The sequence below is a fragment of the Rhinolophus sinicus genome, chromosome 9, assembly GCF_057876585.1.
Source record: "Rhinolophus sinicus isolate RSI-liver-muscle chromosome 9, RSI-T2T, whole genome shotgun sequence".
In the NCBI taxonomy this organism is placed as follows: Eukaryota; Metazoa; Chordata; class Mammalia; order Chiroptera; family Rhinolophidae; genus Rhinolophus; species Rhinolophus sinicus.
The window spans coordinates 27,791,940-27,811,763 of NC_142509.1; the positions used below are offsets into that span (position 1 = coordinate 27,791,940).

At 39.5% G+C, this 19,824-nt stretch overlaps 1 protein-coding gene and 1 pseudogene across 2 annotated transcripts; both read left to right on the plus strand.

Moving 5' to 3' along the window:
• The first annotated feature begins 3,070 nt into the window (after positions 1 to 3,070).
• On the plus strand, positions 3,071 to 3,714 carry LOC109445481 (GTP-binding nuclear protein Ran-like; annotated as a pseudogene).
• Positions 3,715 to 4,367: 653 nt separating this feature from the next.
• Positions 4,368 to 18,713, plus strand: COQ5 (coenzyme Q5, methyltransferase). Of its 2 annotated transcripts, none has more exons than XM_019727855.3 (7): positions 4,368 to 4,615; positions 7,758 to 7,907; positions 10,076 to 10,297; positions 15,190 to 15,296; positions 16,878 to 16,966; positions 17,780 to 17,891; positions 17,975 to 18,713. In XM_019727855.3, exons 1-7 carry the CDS (start codon positions 4,378 to 4,380, stop codon positions 18,074 to 18,076), a joined length of 1,020 nt encoding a protein of 339 aa, XP_019583414.2. In that variant the 5' UTR covers positions 4,368 to 4,377; the 3' UTR covers positions 18,077 to 18,713. The 2 variants fall into 2 exon arrangements, with proteins under 2 accessions (XP_019583414.2, XP_019583415.2); XM_019727856.3 differs by having other exon boundaries at positions 17,798 to 17,891.
• Positions 18,714 to 19,824: the final 1,111 nt, after the last annotated feature.

The window sequence follows — 19,824 nt, forward strand, 5'->3', positions numbered from 1 at the left end:
AAAGCTTAGATCAAACAAGCAATCCAATTAAAAAATAGAAAGAGGACATGAATAGACATTTCTCCAAAGAGGATATGCAGATGGCCAATAGACGTATGAAAAGATGCTCAGTGTCACTAATCATCAAAGAAATGCAAATAAAAACCACAATGAGATATCACCTCACTCCTTTCAGAATAGCTGTCATCAATAAATCAACAAAGAATAAGTGTTGGTGAGGATGTGGAGAAAAGGAAACACTTGTGCACTGTTGGTAGAATTGCAAATTGGTGCAGCCACTATGAAACACAGTATGGAGTTTCCTCAAAAAATTAAAAAGAGAACTACCTTATGACCCAGCAATTCCACTCCTGGGTGTTTACCCAAAGAAATCCAAAACACTAATTCAAAAAAATATATGCACCCCTATGTTTACTGCAGCGCTATTCACAATAGCCAAGATATGGAAACAACTGAAATGCCCATCAGCAGACAATTGGATAAAGAAATTGTGGTACATTTACACAATGGAGTATTACTCTGCCATAGAGAAGAATGAAATTTTACCATTTGTAACAACATGGATGGACCTAGAAGATATTATGCTAAGTAAAATGAGTCACACTAAGAAAGACAAATACCATATAATCTCACTTATATGTGGAATCTACAGAACAGAATAAACGAGCAAACAAAAATAGATACAGAGAAAAAAACTGATTGTTGCTAGATGGGAGGGGGGTTGGGGGATGAGGAGAAGGTGAAGGGATTAGAAAGCACAAATTGGTAGTCACAGAATAGTCACAGAGATGTGAAATACAGTATGAGAAATATAATCAATAATGTTGTAAACATTATGTAGGGTGTCAGATGGGTACTGGACCTATCGGGGAAGATCACTTCATAGATTGTGTAGATGCCTAACCACTGTGCTGTACACCTAAAGCTTATGTAGAACAATGTTGAATGTCAGCTATAATTATATACAGAGGGTGCCAAAAATATGTATACGCGTTTTAAGAAAGGAAAACTGTATTAAAATTGTAATATATATCAATAACAAAAGATGAATACAAGTCACGTTGACTTCTGCAATTACAAGAGGTACTCAAAGTGGTTACTATGAGCGTCCAGACACTTCTGATTACAACTACTGCTTGAGCAACGTTGACCAAAGTGTCCACTTGTACACATTTTTTGGCACGCCTCGTTATATATATACACATATATATACATATATAGTCACAGGATGTAAAGTACAGCATAGGGAATATAGTCAATGGTATTGTAATAGCTATGTACAATGTCAGAGGGGTAGTAGACTTGGGGGAGTTATCAGTTTGTAAGGGGTGTAAATGTCTAATCATTATATTGTTTTGTACACCTGAAACTAAAAAAAAAAAAGCTTAGATTATTTATCCATGATCACATAGCTAATAAGTGATGTTCTCAACTACCTATGAGATTAGCTCTCCATTTTACAAATGTAGATACTAAAACTTAGAAAATCACATAGGTATTTTTGGAATCACATCACATTCACCTGTACTTTGGAAAATTATAAATGATGCCCTCCAACCGTAGCAGTTTGAAATTCAATGGATTGCATACACTCACTGTTAAAGAGATGAACAAATAATTCTTCTCAGAGTAACCTTAGCTAGTTAGAAGCCTAAGCCAGGCACTGTGCTGAGCACAAGGAATGCCAAAATACATTAAGATTGAGGCTTTTTATTATATAATTTCCTGAGTTAGTTAAGCAAATAAGAAACTACTGTGGCTAGGCTGATGCTCACCAAGGAGAAAGCCATGTTCAGTTTCAGCCCAAAGATCATGAAGCCCACTGGCAAGAAGCCAGAGGAGTAGGAGTCTGGCATTTCCCAGGCTCCTCTTGAGCTGGAAATAAACTCGAACCTCAAGGCCCAGCAGAGGAAGCTGAATATAACAGCCAAGGAAATTGAAGTTGGTGGTGATTGGAAAGCTGTTATAATCTTGTTCCCATTCCTCAACTGAAATCTTTCCAGAAAATCCAAGTCATGAATTGGTTCCTATTAATTATCACATGTTATACAAAACATTAATAAATATATATGCCAATCAATTTCTTGAAATTAACAGTTTTAACTGGGATAAAGGAAATTAGATATTAATCTCATATTTTTTAATTTCCATAAAATGCCCTTCATCAGTCCTTATCTTGCTTTACCTTTTCCCCAAGAGATCATATTGAAATGAGAGAAGAGCTACATAATTTTAGTCTGGAAACTTAATTTGATGTTTAGAAGGAACAGCCCCAAATCCTAAGGTCCATTTTTATATATGACTAGATTTGGAAGATATACTAAGATTCCTTGATGAATTTTTATTTCCTTTAACAAAGATGTGGGAACTCTGATTACACAGATGAATCCTTCCTTTCACTCTTAAAAATAAAAAAGGCAATTACATAAATGTCTAACCACTATGCTGTACACCTGAAACTAATATAAAATAATATTGAATGTTGACTGTAATTGAAAAATTAAAAACAAATAAATAAATGGCAAAGAGAGAAATCCCAGTGTAGTTCTCCCAAAAGAAAGTGGTAGGTTACATTAAACTAGAAAGAGATATCTCATTTTCAAAATAGTTTTTAGCATCTTTAGCACTTTCTCCTTGTAAAATATTTACAGGAAACATACATTTAAAGAGAATCAAAGCAGAAACATACAGAAATCCCAGCAAAACTCACCACCTTCATCCTCTTTTGTGCAAGATGCTCTACATTACCCTTTCCATAAAAAACAAAGAGGAAAATCTGGGGTTGAAGTAAAATACCCATGCTATGCCAACTGGAGCTAGAAATGCAGCTGTGTGACAGCAGGAGAGGGAAGGTGAGTGGTGATTGGTTCTGACTTCCTAAACAGATACCAGAGCTTTCTTTCCCATTTAGGTACTCCTAGATTCATAAAATGGAAAGGCCAAAGAACAGTCTCCTATGTTTGTTTTTCTGAGTAATCTAGCCTATGTTTCTCAAGAATGGTTTGCAAATTCCTTGCATCAGAATCACCAGAAAGATGGGCCTGGAGACACTTCTGGAAGTAACATCACGATGGCTGCCCAAGGAGAACCCCAAATTCAGTTCAAATTTATATTGGTTGGTGACGGTGGAACTGAAAAATCTACATCTGTGAAACGTCATCTGACTGGTGACTTTTAGAAGAAGTACGTAGCTACCTTGGATGTTGAGGTCCATCCCCTTGTGTCCCATACCAACAGAGGACCTATTAAGTTCCATGTATGGGATACAGCTTGTCAGGAGAAATTTGGTAGACCGAGAGATGGCTATTACATCCAAGTCCACTATGTCATAATATTTTATGTAACTTCAAGAGTTGCTTATAAGAATGTGCTTAACTGGCATAGAGATCTGGCACAAGTATGTGAAAACAGCCCCATCCTGTTATGTGGCAACAGAGTGGGTATTAAGGACAAGAAAGTGAAAACAAAATTGTCTCCCACTGAAAGAAGAATCTTCAGCACTATGACAATTCTGCCAAAAGTAACCACAACTTTGAAAAGCCCTTCCTCTGGCGTGCTAGAAAACTCATCGGAGACCCTAACGTGGAGTTTGTTGCCATGCCTGCTCTTGCCCCACCAGAGGCTGTCATGGATCCGGCTTTGGCAGCACAATATGAGCACGACCTAGAGGGTGCTCAGACAACGGCTCTCCTGGACAAGGATGACGACCTGTAAGAAAGGGAAGCTGGGGCTCAGCCTCCGAAGTCTAGTTTTATAGGCAACTGTCCTGTGATGTCAGGGGTGCAGCGTTTTTGCCACTTTATAACACAGATAAGCAGAACATGTGCATAATCTCTGGGATGCTGAAGGAGATGAATGGGCTTCGCAGCGAGTGTGGCAGTTAAAACAAAAAACCTTCATTTTTGGACCTGCATATTTAGCTGTTTGGGAACGTAGTTGTTTCCTTATTGAGTTTCAAAGAAAAGTTTGGTCAAATAAAGATTCCCAGCACCCATACCAGATTTAATGACTCAAAATCTGTAGTATTTGGGGCCCAAGAATCTGCATTTTAAAGATCAAACCAGTCGATTCTTACGCACACCAAAGTTTGGGAGAATTGACCCCGTAATCTTAGCCTTTTACCACACTGTACCTCAGTTCCCCACTTTTTCACCAGAAAACAAGAGTTGAGAGGTGATTGGCAGCTCTCCCTAAAGGACGCTCACTCCTGGTGAATTCTATATTCGGTATAGGAAGAGAGAAAAGAGACTTCGGGTACTGGAAGACTAAGCAGCCTCTGGATCCCAGAGATCATGCGTAACTCCCCAATATCAGGTTTCAGGACGCGTTCAGCTAATAATGTCTCCGGCCGGCCGCCGTCGGTCGTCTAGTGATGCAATGAGACGTACCGTCGGGTTGCTGTCACCTGTCAACATGGCGGCCCCCAGGAGTTTCGCTCTATGGGGCTACTGCGACCGTGGGTGGTCGCGGTTGATGCCGGGCTGCCGGCTCCCCGGGTTTCGTAGCTGCTGGCCTGGGTGCCCGCTAGGTGCGCGGCTCTTGTCCCAACAGAAGCGGGCAACGGAAACGCACTTCGGGTTTGAGACTGTGTCGGAGGAGGAGAAGGGGGGCAAAGGTGAAAGGGGCGAGAGGGCGGATGGAGGGATCTAACCGTCTGCAATCTAGTTTCTTCTGCCCAACTAAGGGCTGACTTAACGTTCTGTTAGCTTCGATGCTGTAGCTTGTGCAGTCCTGACATCTAAGGAGCCGCCACACCCCTGCCTGACCCAGCATAGCTTAGCATCACTTTAGCGTTTATAATGTACCTGGTACTGTGCAGACATTTCCAATTCTCATTTAAAATTCTTGATAGTGGATATTGTTATCCCCATGTTACACATAAGGAAATTGAGACTTAAAAGTTAAGCAAGAACTTGCCCAATTTAACCTAGCTAGTGAGTGATGGAACCAGTCAGTATTCCAATCCACTTTGGTCAGTCTACAGAGCCCATGTTCTTAACCTCTTGCTAAGGACATTGGTCATTTTTTATGAAAAAGAAGAAGGAAAGTACCTTCTCTTCGCCTCAGCTTCCAAATTTGCCAAATAGGAATAATAGTAACTTTTTTCTTAAAGTTCTTGTGAGGATTAGATCACTTCATACATTAAAATTAAAGTATTTTGAACAATGCCCGACATTTCGTAAGTGTTCAGTAAATATTAGATATTAGATAGAGCAGTTTCTTTGAGTCCAGCACTGTGCCACAGGCATGGGAAAGGAAAAGAACTATTTTAAAACTCCAACTGTACCGTTTATAATGAGGAAGATATTATGCCCATTTTACAGATGGCTATGGTGTGGCTTTGAGAGGTTCCTTCACTTAAACTATGGACATTCAGGAAATAAGAAAAAGAGGCTGCAATGGAATTTTCCATCGTCTTAAAAACTAGAACATTATATTACCTCTCACCCCAACTTTATTAAATACATAGCTCTTGTGTAACTCTTGAATATTGAATTTAAATTAACACTTATTTCAGTGTTAATCCCCAGAAAGCTAGAACAGTGGCTCATTCATATCTATATCTTCAATGCCTGATGCAACTTTAGGAGTTTAATAACTGCTTGTCGAGTGAAATAAGTGGAGCCAAGTAAAACAATAGTAAACATTTATTGAGAGCCTGAAACCTTTTAAAATACTTTACATTAATTCTTGTAAATACAATGAGATAGGACTATTAGCCTGATTTTATAGATGAAGATACCATTGAAACAGAGCCACTTGGCTGAAATTCTGCTAGTAAGTCACAGAGCTGGCATTTGAATCCAGATGGACTGCTTCCAAAATAGTGATGTATAACTTCTGTATTGTGTTTTACAGTACATAAACAACATTTCACACAATGACAAACATGTTAGGAGTTATCAATTGAGCTAGATAAGGCTTTCAGATGTGGGACCCAAGACTAAAGTACAGGCAGAGTCTTCCCTTTACACAGTGATGCAGGATGGTAAAAATGACTATGCAAGCTAAAATTATACACAATGATCTTAATAAACAATGGGGAAAATTATCATTGTTCCATGACCTTTAAAAATTATTGAATATCAAAAATTCTTACTGTCAGTTATAAATGTATAGAGACATGAAAAAATAGTGAAGTTAATATTTCTTTAGCACACTAATTTTTAATTAATTTTCATTTCATTTAAGTCAATTAGAATTTTTAATTTAAGTTGAAAATTTGTTAAATTACAATTCTAATAAAAAATTAGAAATATTGGGAATTAAGTTGTTTTATTCCTCTGTAAAAATTTACCAAGAGTAATTCAAACAGTGTTTACTACCTTGTTGTCATATAATTTACAACAGGGAGTGAGCATTGTCTCTATGCCTTGGCAAATTGTCATACTCCTTTCTTAGTTTCAATCAACTTCTCACATTTTATCCTTTCACTTTCAATGTCATGAAATACCTCCAAGAATTTCTTTACTGTGAAATTTTTGGCTGGTATTATTTCCCCTGGGACACCTTCAAACTTTTCATCACAACCACATCTTTATTTATGTCCCTAAGTTCATCTTCTCAAAGTTCTTCTGTCTGCCTATCTAGAATCTCTCGTGTAGTATCAACAGTCCCACGGTCAGCAGTTTCTCCTCTAACTCCATGGACAATCTATTTAAATTTCACTTCCAGCATTATTACTTTTCATCTCTTTGCTGCACTTTCGTTTTTGTTGGCCAATTTCCCCTTTCAATTATCTAGTTTTGTAAAATGCCCTGTGTGTTTACAGCTGAGAGATAAGGAGGTAACACAACTACATGCTTTGCTCTGTGTGTGTGTGAACTACATTACTGATGTACAGTGACCAACCAATTACAAACTGAAAGAAGTGACATGACTGGTTATTGATTATGATGCATGTCTATTATTTATATAGTGATTTGTGGACTGAAGAACTAGCAAAGTTTGTACTTTATGTGCAGTTGCAGTTAATATACCATTGTATCTAAATGCTGTTTGCTGGGGGACTGGTTCTATTGAACTAAACCACTGAAATTTATGCACATCAGAACCATGCAAAGCCAGCAGTGGGTTGAGCCTTAATGCCCCTCAATACCCCCAAAAGATGTTCAGAAGAAAAAAAGCAAGCTTGGAGACCCCAAGGTTAAGAATAGGCATTGGAGAGGGAGTGAAAAGAGGAGCTCTAGAATCTGCTGATCCAGGAGAGGAGAGTAATGTTTTTAATGCATGCAGCACATTTCGTCTCAGGAACTCAAAGCATCTCCCCTTCATTACCAAATTCAGCTTCATGGCAGCCTTAAAGTGTCATGGATAGTAAATTCCTTCTGTTTCTCAGTGATGCAGGCAGAGATGAGATGAGGCCTTCCCATCCATTAGTCATGTGTCTTTCTAGTGGATTTTTGTTGTCTTTATTATAATAACCATTAGCAAAATTCAACACACACCCCCATCCTCTAAGAAACAGAAATATATTTAGTACCTAGTATGTGCATGGCATGATTCCGAGTTAGTGGTCCTAGATTAAGCTAACTAAGACAGTAGAAAAGAGGTTGATTTCTTACATGAATACAAGCCTTTCTAAAAAGAGGTAATGTTAAGATGTAGATTTGGGCATCAAACATCATGGCTTAGGTTCACCTTGCAACAGACAGGCAACTTCAGGAGGGAAGTTAAAGCTTCCTATTCTTTAATTTAGGACTTTCCCAAGTTAATCTTCTCAATAACCTAATTGTGTTTTGTTTCTCCCCCGTCAGTCTATCAGGTGTTTGAAAGTGTGGCCAAGAAGTATGATGTGATGAATGATATGATGAGTCTTGGTATCCATCGTATTTGGAAGGATTTGCTGCTCTGGAAAATGCGCCCATTTCCTGGGACCCAGCTGCTTGATGTTGCGGGTGGCACAGGTAATGTCCTGACTTTGTTAGTGTCCTCAGGTACCATTGAACATCTTTTTACAGAAATTAGTGTCTCTTGTTGGAATGAACTAGCTCACCATCCATTAGCCTGAAGTTGGTAGTTGAAAATTGATACACTTCTAAAAAAGGTTTACTCTTTTCTTTTTAACTGAATGTCAATCAAAAGCACAGAATATCAGCTTTGTGCTTGTCACTTTTCTAAAATGTACAGGGTTACAAAGTAAAAAGACCACTTTTTTACTCCAGTGACATTTCACCATCTAACAGACTATTTTACCTTCTGTTTAAACTTTAACCCACTTTCTCGCTTTCTCTGGGGAAGATGCCTTTTATCCTATTACATAAGCTTTCGAGGCAGCCATTTCTGCTTAATACACTGTAGCATCAAATATCAAAAGCTCAATTGTTTAGGCATGCTCCTTTTTACTTGGTGCACACTAGGCATTTGGGGAGGAAAATGTCATGGGTTTCTAAAGTGCATTTTGGTGATACCATTACATGGTTAATGTCCATATTAAATTACATTAGAGCAATGTGTAAAGTAATAATGTGATCAAGCATACTAACAGAAGAATGTATAATACATTACAGTAGAATAATCTCCATGTTTGAAACATGTGTATGTGGCTTTGTTGGTGTGCTCCTCTCCCCAAGTGGAAGTTCAGAAGGCAGTAAGATACCTTGCTCAGGGGAGGACAATTTAGCAGACTCTAACAAAATAGAAAATGCTTAGAGTCTAGGATCCCACAATTCTAATTCTAGAGATTGAGTCTAAAAAAAAAAAAAAACTTGCACGCAGATACAGCTACCAAAGGGGTTCAGTCACAGCTGCCTACATCTCCAGTGAACCATAACCAGTAGCGTCAACTGCCCATTTAGAAAATGTAATTAAAAAGTAACCCCATATATTTAAAGAGACATTTTTAAAAAGATATAGCTATAAATATGCTCAGTGCATCATTTTTAATAATAGTAAAAAATTAGAAATAACCTATTTATCCCAAAATAAATGACTTTAAATTAAGATACATCCACCCTATGAAATACTATGTAGCTATTTAAAAGAATGAGGAAAACCTATAAATACTGATGGAAATGTCTCAAAGACGTTAAGTGGGAAGAAAAGAAAACAAGCTGTGTAACAATGTGTATAATATGATCCTCATTTATGTTTCTAAGTTGTTTCATAGATATAGAAAAGTGGCTGGAGAATACCTAATTTGATGGAGAGACTGGAAAAAAGGATATATTTCTTATAAATAGTGTGGGGAAAACAAAGATAAGGAACCAGCATTATAAGAAAGGAAATGAGATCCTGAAAAGCACTGGCTTTGCCCAAACAGTATTTACCTGGTCACAATAATACAAACACTTTTGATTTTCAGTTTTTGGACTCAAACCATCAGTAAAGCACAGAAGACTTAATTATAGCTATAGAACAAATAAAATGTTACATCTTGATAGAGTAAAAATACACATGATGGAAGGTTGAAGGGGAGTTAAGAGATACCATCTGTAGTTGAGGGAATAAGAATAAAATATTGATTAGTTTATTACTCTAGGTTGCAAAGGTATCTATGAGGAACTATGAAAAGTGATGTGAATATATTGAGATGGTAGGGGCGTGCAGAGATGGGAGGGTAGAATATATTATAAATTTGGTAAGTAAAGAAATAGCTGTAACCCACAGAAGAAACAACTAAAAGAGTAGGGCAAGATGGTCTCTAGGGAACTGAACTGGGAGTGAAGTGATGGGGCATAGATTGTTCCTTGTAACTATGCCCTTCTGTTACTGTCATAAAAATCATTAGGAAAAGATTAGAAGGCTGCACACTAAGCTCCTAACACTTCTTATGTCTGGAGACGGTGTGGACAGGGAATGTGACATTCATGTTTTATTCTATATATTGAGGTATTGAGTCTTTTATAGCAAGAATGTGTCCATGTATTACTTATGCAATTTTTAAAAAAGGTTCTTTAAAGAATCTTAGAATCGCTGTTAAAAAAAAAAAAATCAGTTACTGTGGAGATGAGTACAAACTTCATTTTCGTACTCGCTTCAGCTCCTGTACTTTTGTTGCCCCTTTTGGGTTTAGGAAATGATGGGTTTTGTTTTTGTTTATGTTTGCATCTTTCCTCCTGTTGGCTTCCCACAGGTGACATTGCATTCCGGTTCCTTAATTATGTTCAGGCACAGTATCGGGGAAAGCAGAAGAGGCAGGTAAGGGCCCAGCAAAATTTATCCTGGGAAGAAATTGCCCAAAAGTACCAGAATGAAGAGGATTCCTTGGGTGGTTCCCACGTCATGGTCTGTGACATCAACAAGGAGATGCTAAAGATCGGAAAGCAGAAAGCCTCCGCTCAAGGATACAAGGCTGGTAAGTCCTACAGAAAGTAGACACGGAGGAAATGTGTGTAGGTTTATAAAATACAATGGAATATGGAAAATGTTGAAATGCTTTATTTCCTAGTTTTCAAAAACGTATAGCTAGGTTGGAGTTGAAGATAATTTGTGTGGGTGAATCCAGTCTGTGCTGTTACGTACATTATCTCAGCGACCCAGGGAGTTAGTTTATCAGCCCTGTGTGACAGGGGAGATGACCCAAGCCCAAAGAGGTTAAGTATCTTATTCAAGTAACATAGTTTAAATGGCAGATCCCACATTGGAGCGGAATGTTCAGATCTCAGCTCCTAGACCCTGAGACAGAGGTTTTGCTTTTAATTTCCAGCAGCTCCCCGATGACCACAATGTCCTATTCCTGAGCTGTTCCATTCTCCTATCAGTGCCAGGATGGTTTGATTGATGTGGAAGCTGAGCCAGTGCGCTGCCCTTAAAGAAGGGACGTGCCCTTCAACCATAGGATTGCAGGTAGCCAACAGCCTCCAGCTCTTAGCACCTTCAGGCTCTGCCTCAGCTTTCTAGCCAGGCTCTTTCCCGGCAGCACCCAGCTGATGACTGAGAACTAGAGGGCCACTAGGGCCTGGACAGTTCCGAGGTGGGATTCTTTTAACAGTCTTTGCCCCAGAGCTTCCTGTCGGGAGGCTGAGGCTTTATCAGATCTGCATCAAGGTCTAACAGCTTTCCCCAAGGCAGTCATGCTTCCTCTTCTTTTCACCTTTCCCAAATGTCGGCCCCCTCCCCCAAAAATACTTTTGCACTAATACCTCCATTTCAGCATTAGTTTCTCAGAAGGCCCAACTGATACAGGTGAAGAAACACCCGTAACCAGTATAGCAGGTCCTCAAATAACATTTTTTTGATTCAACATCATTTTGTTATAACATTAATGAGAAAAAATAATTGATTCCCGGCCAGGGCTCCACCCACTGTCTGTGTGGAGTTAGCACGTCCTTCCCTTTGTCTGTGTGAGTGGGTTTTCTCCAGGGACTGGTTTCCTCCCACATCCCAAGGTTGTGCATATGAGGTGAATTGGTGTGTATAAATTATCCCACTCTGCGTGAGTGTGGGTGTGTGTGAGTGTGCTCTGTGCTGGAAGGGCGTCCTGTCCAGGTTGGGTTCCCCGCCCTGAGCTGCTGGGAGAGGCTCTAGCCACCTGCAATGCTGACCTGGAATGATCGGGTTGGAAAATCATCATCTGACTTGCTTTTTTTTATTAATCTGTCTTAAATATACATATAGCTGACATTTATTTCAATATTTAATATTAGTGTTTTGGGTCTGCATTTAGAAGTTTGGTGATGTTTTTGTGACGAGAAATATGCTGTAGGAACTTAATTCTTGTTTATATCAATTAGCCTACGATAAAATCGGTTTCATTATATGCCGTTTTGCTTAAAGTCGCAGTTTCCAAGAACCTGTCGATGATGTTAAGTGAGGACTTACTGTTCTCCTAAACCTTCTCTACCACAGCACTCTCAACAGCAGCTGGGAGAGTGACTGCCTATCTCCAGGAACCCACTGCAACCTCAAAACGGACAATTTGTGGCCTAGCTTAAAGATGTACATGTTGCATTTGGCTTTCCGTTTCTTTTAACGTTTGGAAATACTGCTTCCCCCCACTCCCAATGTTTTCAAGTAGAAGTAATGATCTTGGCAGCTGCACCACGTTGAGCCCGCTTTTCAGAGTGCTGCACTGCCCTCTCCCATGCAGGCCGAGCACTGCAGGCAGCCACTGTGAGAGGCAGTGGTGGACAGCAAAGAAAACCCAGGCCCTCACTCAGGTCTGCATCAGCACTTCTCTCCTCCCCCTCCCTCAGCCCCATCAGGAGTGTCTAGGGTGATTTTAGCTCAATTCTTCCTCCTCCTCCTCCCATCCCCAGAAGGAGCTGCCTATATGAACCACAGCTCCCTGGGCCCCCAAAATGAAGGGCTCTTTTGTTAACCATCAACACTGAGCAGAAGGCAGACAGTCATTAGCGTTGTTAGACAAAGGCACTATGTTTCCTTACTCCTACTGAAAAACGCGTTTCTCTTCTCTCTGGTGCTCAGCCATAAAGAATGGAGAACAAAGACAGAAATGATAGGTAACGTTCCAGTTCTGGAAGCAGCTGTTCCGTAGTATGGCTTGCCCTTCAAGCTCTCCTCCCTGCCAAGACAAATCCACCTGCATAGGAATCAAGTGTCGCCTAGGACAGTTGTCTTTATCTTTCCTCCTTGCTTTATCAGTCTCCACTGATAAATAATAATAATGCCTTTGCAAAAAATACCATGCAAACATCATTGAAACTAAGTAGGAGGATCCTAGAAATTACTTAATGTAAAAGTTAATGGGGTGGCCGGTTAGCTCAGCTCGTTAGAGCACGATGATCGTAACACCAGAGTTGCCGGTTCGATCCCCACATGGGCCAATGTGAGCTGCGCCCTCCACAACTAGAGTGAAACAACAGCTTGACTTGGAGCTGATGGGTCCTGGAAAAACACACTTAAATAAAATAAAATAGAATAAAGTAAAATAAAATAAAATAAAATAGGTTTAATGTGTAAAGGCATTTTTATGTGTAGCACTGTTATCTGGTTGTTTATGTTTATGTGTCTCACTTCCTCCCCAAATGGAAGTTCTGAGGGCAGCAGCCTTAGAAAGACTATTATTATTATTTTTAGAAAGATTATTTGATGGGTTCTACAAATGATATGAGAGAAATTTTGGATTTCTAAATTCAAATTTTGGGGAAAATATTGAGAAGAAAGTAAATGTTACCCATAATTCCAACATCCAAAGATATGCTTCAATATATTAAAAGATTTCCTTCTTTCTCCTAATCATTTCCTTTTCATAAAATTAAGAACATCCTGTATATACAATTTAATATACTGCCTTAATTCAGCATTGTGTCACAAGATTTTTCCATGTCATTAAAAATTCCTTAAAATCATTTTTATATTTCCCCATATGGATGTTTCATGATTCATATAACCAATTTACATAACCAGCTGATTTTTCGTTTTTTTCCTAATGTTTTTATATATAGCACAACATTGTGTCCTGATGTGTACATTTTTGCATGCATTTGTCATTTTTTTTACTTACTATATAACCTTGAACAAGTGTTTTAACTATCTAGATTTCAATCTATGAAATGCATAAAATAATAACCATCTCACAATAGGAGGTACTATACCATAGCTATTAAAAACACAGGCTCTGAGATAACACTACCTGAGTTCTCAACCATCTGTGTGACCTTGGACTTAGTTAGCCTTTCTGATACTCAACTTTGCTCACCTGAAACACGAGGATGATAGTGACCGCTATCTCATGGAGTTAGTATGAGGATAAGATGATGTATGTACAGTAGTCCCCCTTTATCCATGGGGGATACGTTCCAAGACCCCCAGTGGATACCTGAAATCGTGGATAGTACTGAACCCTATACACACTATGTTTTTCCTATACATACATACCTATAATAAAGTTTAATTTATAAATTAGGCACAGTAAGAGATTAACAACAATACCTAATAAAATAGAACAATTAAAACAATATACTGTAATAAAAGTCTGTGAATGTGGTCACTCGTTTCAGGGGTCCCTTCCTGAAGTCTCCCTATAGGCTTAAAGCTTACTGATGCAACACGGTGCTGTCAATCAGAGCATGTTTTCTGTTCTTGTCTTCCACTCACAACTGTAATGCCTTTTCCATCTTAGCTAAGCACTTCTCATGCACTGTGGCTATAACTTTTGCTGTTTGAGGTATGATAGCAAAACTAGCATGAATTTCTTTTTCCTTGTTCACAATTTCATAGATAGAAGATTCGTTCTTACCGTAGATCTTAGCAACGTCAGCACACGATTTTTTTTTTCTTTCCTTATTAAGGGGAGGACGTTCACCTTTTCACTTAAAGGAAGCACTTTACGGCGCCTCTTTGGCATAGACAAATTGCCAGTATCACTACTCTTGGGTTTTGGGGCCATTATTAAGTAAAATAAGGATTACTTGAACACAAGCACTGCGATACCCCAGATGGCTACTGAGTGACTAACAAGCAGAGAGTGTATACAGAGATTCTGGACAAAAGGATGATTCAAGTCAGAGGCGGGACAGTGGGACAGAGCGAGACAGAGTACGATTTCATCACGCAAAATTTAAAACCTGTGAATTGTTTATTTCTGGAATTTTCCATTTAATGTTTGCAGAACACAGTTGACCATAGGTAGGAGTCAACCTCGGATAAAAGCGAAACCTCGCATAAGGGGGCAGTACTGTAAAGTGATATTAATAACACAAACCCTGCCATCAAGGGCTCAGTAAGCAGTAGCTATGATGATGTCATCAATTTCCTCCTAAAAATCAAAAGAGCTGGGTCTAAGGGTATGCTTATTTTGAAGGTTCTTGTTAAATACTGCTCGTTTGTCTTCCAGAAAGGTTTTCATTTGTCTTCCTCTATAGAGCCTTCCTTCAATATCATATGTCTTACTTTGCTGCAAATTGATTAATGTTAAAGCTGAATCCAGATCCTAGAGGACCTAACCACGCTGATAGGGGACTCCCTTGGGTGTTTTCTGAATTCATGACCAGACTTGGGGTCTAGACACTTTGATTCTCTATGACTCCAATAGAACTAATATAACAAAAAAGTTTTTTTAAAAAATAACTAATATAACAATGCTAAATTCTGTACTTAGAATACCCCACAAGACTGACCCCACCTCACAAGCCAGCTGCAAATGGGTGTCCAGGCCCTCCCCACTTCTGCCTGGCTGACTACAAATTCAGGGGTTCCCATGACCTGCTCCTCAGATTTGGCAATTTGCTGGGTGCAGAAGGGACAGCCACCCAGGCTGAGAGGAAAACCAATTTTCTCTTTCAGGACTTGCTTGGGTGTTGGGAGATGCTGAAGAACTGCCCTTTGATGAAGACAAGTTTGATGTTTATACCATTGCCTTTGGGATCCGGAATGTCACACACATTGACCGGGTACGAATGGCTGCATCCTCAGCTTGTGTGAATCTCAGGATATGAGTTCTCCTGGAGTGGCTCATTCACCGCTGGAGTGAATGAAGGAGGGAGATTCTTCTCTGGGCTTGGCTCTTGAGTGGAAAGATTGAGGCGCAGGGGCCTTAATCCTTTAAGTTGCCAATATTCCTAGTCACAAAATTGAGAAAGACCAAAACCATACAGCAGATCCCCATAGGAGCCTTTTATTGCTTGGGTTGATATTTAATTTACATCTTTGAGATTGTCAGTTTTGCTCTTTCCTCCCACTGTGGAGCCATCTGACCTTGTGAGTTTGCAGAAGATCACAGGGATTTCTTTTTTTTTTTTTAAATTAAAGTTTATTGGGGTGACAATTGTCAGTAAAGTTACTTAGGTTTCAGGTGTATAATTCTGTAATATAGCATCTATATATCACATTGTGTGTTCCCCACCCAGTCAGTTCTTCCATCACCATATATGTGATCCCTTTCAGAGCAGAGGCATTTCTGAGGTTGACACAGAAAAAGGCAGTCACACACTATTTTGGCAGAAGATAGCTAATAGATTTGCGATTCCTCTGTAGAGAGAAGGGAATGTTCAGTTCTTGTTCTGATGCGACTCTTCTTTATTTCTACTTTAACATTCTGTCCAAAGCATTTGAAGACAATGTGCACGGCACCAGTTTCGTTTCTGTAATGTAGGCTTCTGCTTTTGGTGGGACAATTCTGCTTTTGGTGGGGCATTCTTTACAATACTCTTTAGCTTGGTTTTTATGACCTGTCCTGTTTCTGTAGCCTGTTTATTATTTCTTTTAATAAAAAAAAAAAAATCGAATACATTCAAAGTTCAAAAAGTTATATCAGTGAAAATCTTCCTCTTGCCCTTGCATCCCGGTCATTCAGTGCTTCCTTCCTCTTCCTTCAATCACCAATTTCTTGTGTATCTGTACAAAGATGTTTTGTGCATATTAAATATATTTATTATTTTTTCTTTCTTTCCTTATGCAAATATTATTTATGAAACATTTTTCCTATTGCTTTTTTCCCTCAAAAGTATTATCATGGAGATTTTTCCATGTCGGTGAAGAACACTGGCTCTTCCTTTTATCAATAGCTGCATGGATTCCATTTGTATAGATGTTCCATAATTTACCCAGTCTCTCATTAATGGTTAAAGTGCTTCTAATCTTGTGCTATTTGAATAGTGCTGCAGTGAATAACCCATATACATGTCACTTCCACAGAAGCATTTCTGTAAGATAGATTCCTTGAAGTGAAATTGCTTGATCAAAGGAATTTCCATTGTGATTTTGTTAATTCAGAAATTGCCCTCCATGGGGGTTGTACCAATTTAAGTCGGTTTAGATTACTCCAAATAACCTCTTCATGGGCAGCAGGCGGCCTATAAAATTGAGGATATTGTAGGGTTATTTCTGCTGTTACAGCTTCCCAACTAAGACGGAACAAGGGATCTGTGGGAAATAACTTTTACAATGCTCACAGAAGCTAAAGCTGTCTCGGCCTCAGGGAACTGAGTGAGGTCTGCTGAAGAGTGTGTTTTCTTATTCCTTTTCTCACTCAGGCTCTCCAGGAAGCCCATCGGGTCCTGAAACCAGGAGGACGGTTTCTCTGTCTGGAGTTCAGCCAAGTGAACAATCCCCTCGTATCCAGGTTGGCATTGTTGACAGGGCTTGATTCTCATTGTCTAGCCAAGGATTTCCCATCCCCAAATGGATAGAAAGTAGCCAGGAAACTATGAGCATGAACTTCATAGTTCAGAGTCCCAGACTCCCTGAGGCACAGTGCCACCTCAGAGGTCAGCCAGTTCTCAATGACAACCCCTAGGTCAGAAGAGTCTCAAACCAGCAACTAGAGGCTCTAGTCAGTCCACAGATATTTTGTTTGACTGCTGGTATTTTAAGAAGTTGACTTGGGAAAAAGAAAAGAAGTTGACTTGGGGACAGCTGGTTAGCTCAGTTGGTTAGAGTGCAGTCCTCTTAACGACAGGTTGCCGGTTCAATCCCCACATGGGCCACTGTGAGCTGCGCCCTCCACAACTAGATTGAAACAACTACTTGACTTGGAGCTAATGGGTCCTGGAAAAACACACTTAAAATAAGTAAAAGTTAAAAAAAAAATTGACTTGGATGTCCATATTTAAAAATCAGTAAGTCTACATAAAAAATCTGGATTTCCATACACCTGGGAAATCAGATATACGGCAACCCTGGGTAAGCCAATTCCCACATGGCAGTAGTCAGAGCTGAGTAGTAACTGCCCCTTCTCCACTTTTATGATGCTTCCTAACTGTACCTGTCACCACATCCTCACTGCTCCCTACTTGTCTGGCAGCTGGCCCACTCACTTATTTCAGGTACTTGCTTGACCCCCATATGTAGGAATTTGAGTTTATGAGCCTAAGCTTAGATCTTGCTTCTTATCAGCTGGCATGTTCTGATCTTAATCTTTTGCCTTTTTGCTTAGGCTTTATGATCTCTATAGCTTCCAGGTCATTCCTGTCCTGGGAGAGGTCATCGCAGGAGACTGGAAGTCCTACCAATACCTTGTAGAGAGTATCCGACAGTTCCCACCTCAGGTACAAAACTTCTATAGCTTACAACAAAGGCCCTAAAGCTGAAATCCAGGCGGATCCTTGCTGTATCTTCCTTTGTGTTTTAGGAGGAGTTCAAGGAGATGATAGAAGATGCAGGTTTTCAGAAGGTGACTTATGAAAGTCTAACATCGGGCATCGTGGCCATTCATTCTGGCTTCAAACTGTAACTCCTTTACTATCCTGGACCGTGAACCAGTCACATCCTGTCAAAAGCCTGCAACTGAAGGATAATCAGGCTAGTGAGACCAGCAACAGAACATCTCCTCTTAAGGACATGTGCCTTGGACTCATGTTCTGATGTTCTCACTGTATTGCAGCTTTCACTAGCAGCTGCTTCAAGGCCTTCTCCCCGAGGTATTGTGTATTTTTTGCTCAATTCCTGCTAATTTTTCTCAGCTGTGCAGTGTGTGGTTAAGATAAAACCAGCACTAAAATTCAGTGTTGAAGTGTTTGTAGTTTCCCTGCTGGTGCTGCCTTCCAGAGGAATGAGTCATTTGAACCTAATGATTTGAACCAGAGAACTTCCTAACTTGAGTCAACCTTTCAGCTTACGACTGGTTGTGGGCCAAAAGCCAAGGCCCAAATCAGAGGGCTAACGATCACAACTAGAATTATGTACTGAACCACTAAATCAGTTTACAATTTGTATGGTATTTGTGATTTTTTTTTTCAAGGGGTAAGGGAAATATATTTGTCATCATTCATTCAGTGCTCTTCTACCAAAAGCCACTATTGTGTCTTTAGTACCACGTCTTCGGTGTCATGAAAACAAATCCTCACTGAAAGAATAAATGTACCACCAAGTTCCTGCTTTCATGTCTTTATATAGAGAGCTTCATCAGAATACATTTGAAGAAAGGGTTTTATAGCAAAAAAAAAAAAGTTTGAAAACTATCTAGCCTAACCCCCTCCAGTACTCAGGGGCAGAGCTGGGCAGAGCTCTTGTGTCCTTAATACATTTTAACTGAATGTAAAATGAGGCCATGTTTTGAGTGTGGATAAAGCTTAAGGTTTTTGTGGAGGCTTGCTAAGAAATCGCCAGAATCAAGCTGTGAGTTGGCAGGCAGTTTGTTAACTACAGGTAACTTAGTTCAGGGCTATTTGAAAAGGCTTCAGATAGGCTGCCTCTCGGCCCAGCACAGTAGGGGTCATTTATGTACCTTCACTCATTGGATCTTGCTGTCACTGAAAAGCTTCCAGATACAGCTATCTAATATGCAACTATCTCAATGAACAGCAACTAAGAGCATTTTATAAAATGCTAAACCTTAGAAAAGCTTTAGCTTACATTTTGTATTCAGCCAACCTATTAGCCTTTAAAACTAACAAGGAGCAGGTACTGGAAGGAACTTCATAAACCATCAACCTAGTCCTACCGTGTTTCCCCAAAAATAAGACCTAGCCGGACCGTCATCTTTTGGAGCAAAAATTAATGTAAGACCCGGTCTTATATAATATTTATTAATATAATACCAGGTCTTATATAAGATCAGGTCTTATATAATTTTTGCTCCAAAAGACGCATTAGAGCTGATGGTCTGGCTAGGTCTTATTTTCAGGGAAACAGTATTTCCACAACAACGTGGTTTTCTCACATCTGAATTAAAAAATAGTTAAAAGCTGCCACTTCCTGGCAGTAGATACAGATGAACCTAATCAAACCAGACCCCCCCCCCATGTCCAGCTGCTTGAGACTTAAGTCAGCTCTAGGGTCTGTTGCTGGAGACTATTTGGAAGTGGGGTTAACTGAACAAGATGGATACAGCTTTGAAGGCCAAATTGCTGTTGGGCTTCAAATAGAAATATAGCCAGGTCACTAAAGAGGGGAGATAGAAAAAAGATGTATCATGGGAACATTTTCAGTCTTGTTTATATAAATACAAACCTAAATCACCCCAATTGCAGTCTCCTGTTC

What these genes read in the sequence shown, in the direction of transcription:
- COQ5 (XM_019727855.3), top strand. Translation starts at nt 4,378, where the DNA reads ATGAGACGTACCGTCGGGTTGCTGTCACCTGTCAACATGGCGGCCCCC. An exon ending in GGAGGAGAAGGGGGGCAAAG is followed by an intron (nt 4,616 to 7,757) that starts GTGAAAGGGGCG and finishes CTCCCCCGTCAG; the next exon opens with TCTATCAGGTGTTTGAAAGT. An exon ending in ATGTCACACACATTGACCGG is followed by an intron (nt 15,297 to 16,877) that starts GTACGAATGGCT and finishes TTTCTCACTCAG; the next exon opens with GCTCTCCAGGAAGCCCATCG.